Raw genomic sequence first — 11,045 nt, forward strand, 5'->3', positions numbered from 1 at the left:
CTAGTCTGATGAAATGGAACATGCAAAAAATGTCACAGTAATTGAGTAAAAAAATAATTATAATTTTAAAAAAAGCTTATTTGGAACCAATATATGATTTTTTTAATTTTTTTTATCTAAACGTAACAACAAAACGTAATAACGTAATAACTACAACCATCAAATCAATAAAATATGCTTGCATTTAGGCATTGACAAGCAACAAAACTGAACTCAAGGAAAAACCACGTGATCAAATGAACAACACATGTGTCCAACTTCAGCGCTAAAATTGAGAGGTTGAATTAATTAGAACACAAATTACTGACATAAAGGCTTAAGTGTCCCACATTATCCAAAGTCCCAATAGTCAAGCCCACCCTCCCACACTTTGGGAAACACTGAAAAAAAAAAAAAAAAAAATGCGGCAGAAAATTCCCCGTAGATTCCAGATCCTTCACAGCTGCCGTGGTCACGTGTTCTAAAAACAAAAACAAAAAAACAAAAAACTAAATAAAACAAAATGAAAAAACTATATTATAAAAATTGTAATAATAATAAGTGGGAGCCTCCGCTCATTCTCACATTTTTGGTAGCTCTGACCACACTATTTGGCTTTGGAACATTTTATATGAACAGTGAGGACTGAGCCGCGTAGCTAGAGGGAGACGTAAAGGGGGCGTGACAGTGACGTCACGTACATGTCCGCCTTGGCGAAGCTCCGTGCGTCGATTCCCACAGTTTATTTTTTATTTATAAGGGGTTAGTTCTCCTGACCCTGGTCTACGCGGTCCAGAGGTTAACAATGACTCAACGACGATTAGACTGAGTGTTTAAGGTTCAGTACGTGACCTGGGCCACGCAGACATGGACCGGCGCAGAATTCCCCCCGTCCTGATCCTGTGCTGTTTGTGGGCGCGTGTGGTGGGAGCCAAAGGTAAGTAGCATAGACAGCTAGCGCGACTCTCACAATCTCTATAAAGGCACCAAAACACCCCTAACGTCAAGTGAAACCATATCCGTTAGATTTAAAAAGCCAAGTGCTGTGTTAGGCCACTAGCATTGTCCATTCCCAATGTGTTGCTAGCCACAAACACGAGATCTGCTGCTGTTTAGCTGTAGTTAGCTGTAGTTAGCTGTAGGGCTTGTGTGAGTCCACTTTAAAACCCTTGTGTTGTCCTGGGGTAATTTATGACCCACTCACAGCAGAACTTGGACATTTCTTTATCAAATAGGTTGAAAATTGGGCCACTTGAAAAATTGTTGATTGTATAATAAGAACTGTCTGAAAAACAAGTTACGTTAAAGTTCAATTTGACCCCAATTTGTTTCTCTTATAACTCAGATCAACTTAATTTCCACCACTGTACTTGACAAACACAGGACAGTGATGGAAATTAAGAGTTACAGGAGATTTTGAGGTCCAAAAATGCACAATCTTTAATAAAATACGGCCTACTAACCAAAAAAAAAAGAGTTATAAGAAAAATAAATTAAAATTGAGCCCAGAGGAACTTCAACGTAACTCTACTGGGAGGAACACACAATTAAAGGACTTGCTAAATCATGTTTTCCAAAATTAAACTCAATGGTGCAAATAATTCAGGCACATCATAAAGGTGTTGAGCTAAAGGGAAGCGTGTTTACATTATTTAATAAGGCAAGGCAATTTGTATAGCACAATTGGCACACAAAGTAATTCAAAGTGCTTTACAGAATAAGAAACATATTCAAATCACAATACAACATATCACGTTTATTTTATTGCATTATAATTTTATTCATTTATTTTATTCATTACTATATGGAGCTTTGCTGAGGCACTGGTCTGCACTGATATACTAGATTAGATGTGCAGGGCAAGTTTATTTGTATAGCACAATTCATACACAAAGTAATTCAAAGTGCTTCACAGAATAAGAAAGACATTAAGAGCACAATACAACAAATCAAAACATAAATAAGATACAATGTCTGTCTCAGCCTCTCAAATGGAAATGGAAATGGCTTTTGTCTATTACTACGTCTATTACGAAGTGTATTTGGGCTATTGAAGCACATTGTAATTAAAATGATTTCCACGTCTAAGATGTTTGATCAGTGTCTAAATTTCCATCCAGATTAGAGTTACGCCAGCAGTCCTCATTGTTGTGTGCATTTTTCACCATTTTACAGTAATTTTGATGGATTGGTCTGTTCAGCACATGCTCACATTCAAAAATATGACTATTTTTATATCTGAAATAGTACATTATAAAATGCATTAAAACAAACCGTTAACATAAACTACACCTTTATCTCTACTTTAAATCTATAAACTGGAGGGAGCTCATCTGACATGTATGCACCAGGATGTGCTCTGGGGTTAAGGGATTAAGATACAGGTCAGAATGAGTAATACTATTTTGTAAAATCCAACTTTGCTGAAAAACTTTGAACATGCTTGAGTCTGATGTGCCTATTTCTTAAGAAAAACACCATTTTAATTGTTAAAATGGTATTCTTTAATATGGGACAGTTAAAGAACAGAACACCCCTAAACCTTGAGTCCCCAGTAGGGATGGGACAATATTAAAATTTAGACTGACGATTATTATGACCAAAACAATCGCGATTAACGATATTATCATAATAATGATTAAACCAAGGCCGTACAACGTCCTCGTATGTGGACAACAGGACTGTTAGGCGTGTTCTATCAAAATGACGACTGTATTCGGTCAGTTCAAATCTCAAAAGTTTATTACCCTGACAGTTACAATCTAATACAGCAACTGGGGTCAAATGATCTATCCCTCGAATGTGCAGCAGGCGGTCTGTCTGCCTTTCCCTGGCCCCAAAGGATAAAAATGTAACAACATGCAACATGAATATGCAAATATTATGTTGAGCAGGTAAACGCGTTGGGCTCCTCCTTCCGGCCTCGTTCACCTCTCCCGGCTGCACCGGTCTGTTTTTCGGCCTTGAGTCTCCTCCGGCAGTGTTATCTCAGTTGGGGCTTTGTAGAAATTCTTTTACAGTTTCCCATAATTCATATCACACAATCTTGCCTTTAAAGAGAGACTGTTATAACAGCGACAGTAGCTCAGTTGGTAGAGTGTTTGTCCACCGATCCGAAGGTTATAGAATATAGTTCTCGTTAGACTATTTTCAAAAGGACACAACATTAATGAAGTTTCAGTGTTATAGTATCAAACCAGTGCTCAAACTTTAGTATAAAAATAGTGCTCGTTAAACAACCTTCAAAACAACTTTCAAAGAATATATGAATTCAGTATAAAAATGGTGCTTACATGACAATATTCAAAGGATATGAGTTATTATGTTTCGATATGATATATGAATTATATAATGCATCTAAAAAGCTTTATTCAAACTAATATGCATTCAATATTTTGATATATGTATATGTGATGCAGCTAAGAAGCTTTATTACTTAGCATAGCCTTCAGGACCTTGTACAGAAAAAATTTGTAGAAATTTGCCTAGACAACCCAAAATGTGTTGTCCACATATGTGGACAACACCAGGACCAGGTTCCAGGAGGCTATAGGTATTCAGATTAATTCATGGTTGTTGTAAAACCATGCGCGCTGCTAGCAAGCTGTGCAATCAGCTCTGCAAAATGCTGTTCAGCTAGCGCTAACCTAGTTATAGCAAAGTTGACACAAACACGGATTCATACAAATCCAAACTAACATGAACTATATTCAAAAGTTTATTTCACATGGTATGTTACTTACGATGGATTTTTGTCAAACAATGCAGGATGGTTGTCTCACAAATGTGCGTGAAAGTTGCTGGTGTTTGTCCTCGGAGCCGTATCTTTTTGTCTGCAGGCTCTGCAGATTGGTGGCTCATTTTGTTAGTCTTGTTTTTTTTTCAAATCCACAATAATTCCACACATCAGACTTCACCTTCTTGAGTGGAGGATAGAAATGTCCACTAGCCATGACGGTGACTGAGGTGAAGAATCACCCCCAATTCAGAATAGGCACAGAAGCTAACACGTTTCATTGCTTTGACAGAGAGGGCCCATTGTGGACGAACACCAGAACTAACATCTAAACATCGTATTGAAACCAAAAACATGAGGGAGTCTGGTGTCGTAAAGGAGTTTATAATCATGTGAGATGATCACAATTATTAAAAAATGCCACGAACGATTAATTGTGGACCTTTTTTATCGTCATTAAGGATATTATCATATATCGTCCCATCCCTAGTCCCCAGCTCCAAGTCGACAAAGGCGTCCCCCCCTTCCCCCCCGAACATCAAGTCCCCAGGTCCAAGTTGACAAAGGCGTTACAATCCAATGAATTCTTTTTGCACTTCATACTTCCTCCTTTCTTTTTTTCTCTGTAAAGCCCGGGCCATATGAGTTGTGTAATCAGTTCCTGTTTAATGTTTTATTGCCAGCACACTTGTTTTCTTTCTGAACCGTGACAAACCGACTAGAGCTGGACATGTCTGTCTTACATATTTCAATGTTTATACAGGTACCTTTTTGCATAAATTTTAATTTGTTAGGCCTGCATCTATTTTGCAACATCGATTATTCATCCCTGTCAAATCGCTTTTTTCTGTGCTGTGGGTAAATCCATTTCCCATGAGTCTCCACATTGTCATCAGAATAAAAGATAAAGATACAGTGAAATATGTGGCTCACAAAAGACACGTTTAATCCCAAAAATGAGATTATTTTATGGATACTCTGCAGTGACATCACTCAGGGGGTTATACATGTATCTCTATTGGCAGAATCCATTTTATACTTTTTTTGAGATTTCAGGCCATTTTAAAACTTTTTGACAGTGTTTGCTAATGTGTGCTTAGCGTCACCATGGTAACTGCTGACCATTCCACCATAGAGATACATGTAGAACACCCCCAGCATGATGTCACTGTAAAATATCAATTACCTCTTTGTGTAGGTCAATATTTTTGACCTACACAAGTAAAACCTACTTAAGTAAAAGTGCTGGTCTGTAGTGACGTCGTGTACGATTTGCCAAAGGGACCTTCCATTACTTTACCTAAAGTTTTCTGTGGTTCTTTTTCTCTCATCTGACATGGCTGTAGTGTTAACCCCGTCAGCAGTTTTATTATTTCTTTTACTTTGGATGATTCACAATCCAAACTTTTTAAAATTGCTGTTCTCACTAAACAGTATCTTGACTACTTTGCTGAGCAGTCTAGACACAGCAGAGCAGTTGTTCTAGAGCGGAGTGGCCACGAAGGAAACAAAGGAATAATAAATAAGTTATGAATGATCATGTTTATGCTTCTAGGGCACTTCTGGACCATGTTCTAAACCTGTGTCTCATTGATTGCAGTTGGGCTCGTTTGCTTCACTCACATGGTTGTTCATGTCGTAGCATGTGACCACTCTAAGTTTTTCTAACCACTCTAACCAGTCAGAGTTTGAGCTTAGCCAGAGCGGACATAGAGTGTAGCCAAATCCAGTTATTTTAATAGATCCATGGTGACAATGGAGAAACTTGTGGAGGTCATTCTCCTTCTTTTCTTGTCTGACACAGATGAGCAGAGCTGTCATGCAGTAGCTTTGTGAGGTGACTGTTTTTGAAATGTTGTTGAAAAAGTGTCATTTTAAAAACTCCACTTCTGCTTGCTCCTCTTTTGGGCCTGTAGATGTCCCATTGTCTGCCTCACATTCGGCTCTGTGTGTTTTAAAGCAGCTGATGTGGGTTATCATGTGACTGTAACCACAGCTCTGTTATCTCACTCGTGGTTAACACCTTTACCTCCCTGTGATTTTTCTTTTGATGTGTTGCACCTTCACGTGTGGGCCTCTCGCTGCCAGTCATCTGCTCAGTATCGAAAGTGAAACAGAAGCGTTGTGCAGAAGCAGTGTTGTAAAAGTGTGGGAAATTCCTCTATGAAAACACACAGAAGTATTCTGTTACTGGAATAGTTTTTATAGTTTTGATTAGAAAACTTTATTTAGACCTGAAAACGATTCAGCATAAGAAGGATGACACACACATACATGTACGCACACATACTTGTCATAAGTGTAAATGAGACACAAAGTGCAACAGTAGCAAAGTGCTAAGGCCAAATACAAAACACAACAACATAAAAAACAAAAATCCATGTGCCATTAGTAACATTGGTCCTACAAACCTATATTTGTCTGTTTGTGCTAGATCATGTCAGGGCATGTTATTTAATTTTTTTTAAGTGACACAGAAAACATGCTATATACAGGGCATTCTTTTGTATTGATCTGAATCTGTTACCTGCCAGAAGCACATGCTGGGACAAAACTTTACAAAGACAAGTGGGTCTGGACCATAGACTGTATATATAAATGGACATAGCTAACCTGCTAGCCGCTGTGTTCCAAATGGTAAGTACTCATGGGCTGTGCTTCTGGTTGTGGTCTAAAGCTGTATCCTGTCTCCCTGATTTCAGAGACTGTGATTGACAGGCCGATTAATGAATCAGGGAGAGTAATAGCTTTGAGAGCTTTGGCCATGCCCCCTTTTAGCCGACTAATCAATCAGCAGCACATGTCTTTTGTCCAACAAGAGTTTTTACACTACAGCCCTAGATTCCAGACTTTTCCGGTTTGGAACAGAATGTAGGAGGGACTGAAATCCTGGTCCAGTTTCCTGAAGCAAAGCCAAGGCTCTAAACATGTGCCATGGCTGTGGAATGATTTTTACACATGTGGATTCATTTTTGAAATTAAGAAAAATAACATTTTGTGTATGCTGACCACCATACTAAGATTGAATTAAATTAAAAAGTAAGCTTTTCATACAATGAGGATTTATTGTGAAACAATTGAAATGTGTAATTTGACTTGTTTGACTCCCTCTAGTGTAGTCCAGCTGCCATTACACTTGTGTACTAAACATGTGCTTTTCCACAGTGCTTCCTCCAGCAAATGTGACGCTGCTCTGTCATAACATGCAGAACACTCTCCAGTGGACGTACGAGCCGCCATCTGATGGTGTAAAGTTTAAAGTGACTGTCGGCTCCTTTCAAGCGTGAGTTCAGATTCATCATCTCAATTGTTTTGTTGTATTAAAATATATACATATATATTTTTCATTTAGGCCACCTGTTTCACTGTTGGTGGACTCCCCTGTTACATCCATAGACCTGTCTGAGTTTTCAGACCCGGGAAATGAGTACTCGGTGCACGTGTCAGCTGTGAAGGGCCTAGAAGAATCTGATCCTGTCCCCGATGATGGGATTGATTTCAGCTATTACAAAGACGCTACCGCAGCTGTTATATGTAAGATGCAAAAATATATGTAATTCAAGGATTTATTGAGACATCAGTAAACTGTTAATTTCTTATTCATGTACATGGTTAAGAATGTCGACTTTTAACAAAAAAAACTTCTGCTGTGTGACAAATGTATTTGAGATAAGTGTATATAGTCTTTACTAAACGACATCTTTATCTACTGAAACCCAAAGGGGGAGCACTGGAGCAGCATCTCCTCCTGTTTGTCTCATGGATGCCGTTCCTTTGGCTTTAATGTTCCACAGTGTGGAATAACATGGATCTATAAACCTATAACGTTCTATCCTGTGGAGTTAGTACATGTCTTTGTACTTCAGTACATGCTTTTGTTTCAGTACTTGCGGTTGTGTTTCAGTACATGGAGCAGTCATTCTTGTAGTGTCCTTCAGACAGCTCTCACATGTGTGTGCATCAGTTTGTGTCTGAGTAAAGACATGAGACTCTCTGCTGCTGCTTCCTGACATCTGCATGTTCTTATTCCCTGGACCTTGTAAAGTGGCAATGTTTTGCTTTTGGTCGACAGGTGCAGTGGACTTTCCCTTGGTCAATATAACCAGAGAGGACAAACTCATCCACTTCAGATTCACACACCCAGGACTTATATATCTCACCGGTGGCAAAACCATGAAGAAGAAAAGCCTGGACTCTCAAACGGGTCTGCCCGACCTTGACTACCACATAGAGGTCATTAATGAGGTTGGTGTTTGCACTTTGTATTGAAATAGTTGGAATGTATTTTTTTCTCTTCTTCAGACTTGTTCTGCGTCTTGTAGAGTCAGTCGTATACATACAGTTGCTCAGAGACTGTCTGTTGGGACAAGCTTCCAGTACCTGACAATGAGAACAAGTATTGTCTGAACATCAGCGGGGAGATGAACAACATACAAGTACAAGCGCTAAATACGTACTGTTCTGAGCCTCAGGAAACACCAGGAATCAGTTGAGTTTTTAAGTTTTGTCTTTTCTTGTATGTCCTGTTTTTTCGAGCTGTTTTCTGATTATTTTGATGCTCTGGACTCCTCCTTCAGGTGCCCTTGCCTACATCTTGCCTATTGTCTTGGTGGTGGCAGCTGGTCTCCTCATTGGTTTAATGCTGTTCGTTAAAAAAACAAGACCAAACACTTCTGGTCCAGAAGCTCTGGTAATTTCATAGTTCAACATTTAAATGCTTTACTATAACTTTGTGTTAAAATGCTGTACGTGACATGTATAGATGAAGGTTTTGTTTACTTTTAACTGTGGGGATACCAATAATTTTTTTACACTCAATATATTAGCTTTAGACCATAGCCTGTATGAAGAAATGGACTAAGTGAGTGTGACGTCACCCACAGTGTTTGGCTCCGGTCAAATGAAGCTCATCGAGGCTAGAGCAGTTATAGGTGCCAATTTGGAGTGGAGTTCCATATTTGGAAATCCGACTGGGAGTATCATAGCTTCAACAGCCTTGCTCCTGATTGGCTCTTTGATTGCTAATGCCTCTTCCTGCCTTCCTTTAGCAACACTGTCAATCAAATCTATTGCTAACAGGAGCAACCTCGGGGAAACAAGGCGCCTGATTTGTCTGCTATTAATGTTCATACCTTAATTTATGGGCACAATGACAAAATAAAAACCCCAGGATCATGTAGAGAGGGTTAATATGAACATTTTAAGACCAAAATGACAAGTCTGACAGCTGTTACAGAGAGAGGGGACAGTTTTCTAATGTAAAGTAAATTGGAGCCAGACTCGATGGAGCCAGAATCTCGCCCGTGTTCACTTCCTATTTGGAACTAGCAGATTAGTTATGTCCATTTATATATTCAGTCTATGTTTTTGAAGTATAATATATTGTAGAAGTAAATATAGACAATAAAAGATGATATTGAAACCAAACCATAAAGCAGAATTACCCCCCAAAAAACTGGTCTAAATGCACAATACTAGTGCTTGTTAGTTTATATAATAAAGATAGAAGTTCATAAGTCCATTCTCTTCAGCTCAAATCTGATCATAGTACAGAAAAAAACTAAAATAACGGTTCCATCTAACATGTATACATGTGTCTACATATATACTCAGATTGAACACATTGATACAGTGATTGTTGTGACAGGTCTTCCCCGGTCACTTACTAATTTTGTTGTTTGTGTGTTAAAGGCCTTTCCTAAGGGTCATCAGCAGACGGAGCCTGTATCGCCTGCGAGCACAGTTTACTCTGCTGTTAACCTGGAGCCTTCTTCCCCACTCCCTCTACTCTCCCCAAACCAGGACTCATGCCAAGTCCCTCTCATCCCAAACCACACAGCAAATGGCAGCAGCACAGGCAATAATAACATGCGACTACGTATTGGAGTAGAAGACGATGAAAAGAAAGCAGAGTATGAAAAAGCATCAGGGGCACAGGGGGCGCTAGAGGAGGGCTACACAGAGGGCAAGTACTTGGAAGAAGAGGAAGAGTCAGCACTCCATGTCCCATATGAGCCACGTAACATGACTGCAGTGAATTCAGAATGAAGCTACATGCGATAAACTCCCACCATTCACTCAAACACCCCAACGCTGTCTCACCAGATATAAGTAAACAACATTTATTAGAACAAAGCCTGCCCATCTGTAAGTGCAACAGCTGCATCTGCCACAGCATGTTTGTGCTACAGGTGTGTGTGTGTGTGTGCGCTACAGACGTGCACAGTGTGTATGTATCTGCTGTAAGCCTTTCAGAGGTTTTCATTTGATCACACTTATTTTATACTTTAGTTTTGTCCTGATTGTTAAACCCTAACATTTCAAAAGAAAAGATAATGTCACTTTAAATGAGACCACTTACTTTTGTTTGCACCTTAATAATTGAAACTGTGCCTTTTGACTCGACTAGACAAATCTGAACATTAAAAGTGCTTAAAGCTTTAAACATTATGAAAACAACCGTTCTGGAGTCTGGAAAGACCCAAAACTAAATCTAAAAATGAATCATTTGCACTTTGAGCTGTTACACTGAAATTTGTCCCAAGTTTAACTAAACCTACTTTTCTACACTAAGAGCTGATCCTGCCCCCGTCCTGCCCCCGTCCTGCCCCCGTCCTGCCCCCGTCCTGCCCCCGTCCTGCCCCCGTCCTGCCCCCGTCCTGCCCCCGTCCTGCCCCCGTCCTGCCCCCGTCCTGCCCCCGTCCTGCCCCCGTCCTGCCCCCGTCCTGCCCCTATATCACTGCTGCTTCCATGTTATGTACAGGTCTGATCGCTGGGGCTTTGAGGCGGGACAGAGTTTGCAGTCCTGATTGGCTTTACATAAATATCCTCGTCCCTGTGGTGGTGGTAAAAGTCAAAAAGCCAAGACTTCTGTCTAGCACCGCCATGAGGGCATCATCTATATATCTTGTCTTATGATGTTACACTGAGCATGTGCCATTCCCTTTAAATTTGCACTAATTGTATGATTTTATTTGTCTGTTTTGTCAAATATGACTTTTATATTTTTTTATTACTTTTGCATCTTTGTGAATCAGTGTCCACTCTGCTACTGCGTTATTCAGAATAATGTGTTTTATTTCTGTTACGTCCTTGTATTTTCATTTAAATGTATTTGTTGAGATTATTTGCTTCAGCTATAAAACGATGATTCCTTGGCTTATTTACTCATGACCTGTGTGTTTCTTTTCAACTTTACACCTACAGCACTGTACATTTATACCGTTTATACTCTGTTCACTTCATCACTTCAGTTTATCAGTGTAAAGAAGCACAGATGCGGTGAGGCCTCCATGTTCTTCCTCTGATGAGCTGACCATAGAGATGTGGT

The 11,045-nt window shown here is 39.6% G+C and overlaps 1 protein-coding gene across 1 annotated transcript; it reads left to right on the forward strand.

Annotated features, from left to right (window-relative positions):
• Positions 1-635: 635 nt before the first annotated feature.
• On the forward strand, positions 636-10,887 carry LOC117376525 (interferon gamma receptor 1-like). Its single transcript, XM_033973028.2, has 7 exons — positions 636-916; positions 6,881-6,998; positions 7,068-7,249; positions 7,788-7,960; positions 8,038-8,203; positions 8,293-8,405; positions 9,407-10,887. Exons 1-7 carry the CDS (start codon positions 847-849, stop codon positions 9,761-9,763), a joined length of 1,179 nt encoding a protein of 392 aa, XP_033828919.1. The 5' UTR covers positions 636-846; the 3' UTR covers positions 9,764-10,887.
• Positions 10,888-11,045: the final 158 nt, after the last annotated feature.

This window comes from Periophthalmus magnuspinnatus, chromosome 9 (genome assembly GCF_009829125.3).
Source record: "Periophthalmus magnuspinnatus isolate fPerMag1 chromosome 9, fPerMag1.2.pri, whole genome shotgun sequence".
NCBI classification, from domain to species: Eukaryota; Metazoa; Chordata; class Actinopteri; order Gobiiformes; family Gobiidae; genus Periophthalmus; species Periophthalmus magnuspinnatus.

What these genes read in the sequence shown, in the direction of transcription:
- LOC117376525 (XM_033973028.2), top strand. Translation starts at nt 847, where the DNA reads ATGGACCGGCGCAGAATTCCCCCCGTCCTGATCCTGTGCTGTTTGTGG. An exon ending in GCGTGTGGTGGGAGCCAAAG is followed by an intron (nt 917 to 6,880) that starts GTAAGTAGCATA and finishes GCTTTTCCACAG; the next exon opens with TGCTTCCTCCAGCAAATGTG. An exon ending in CGCTACCGCAGCTGTTATAT is followed by an intron (nt 7,250 to 7,787) that starts GTAAGATGCAAA and finishes TTTGGTCGACAG; the next exon opens with GTGCAGTGGACTTTCCCTTG.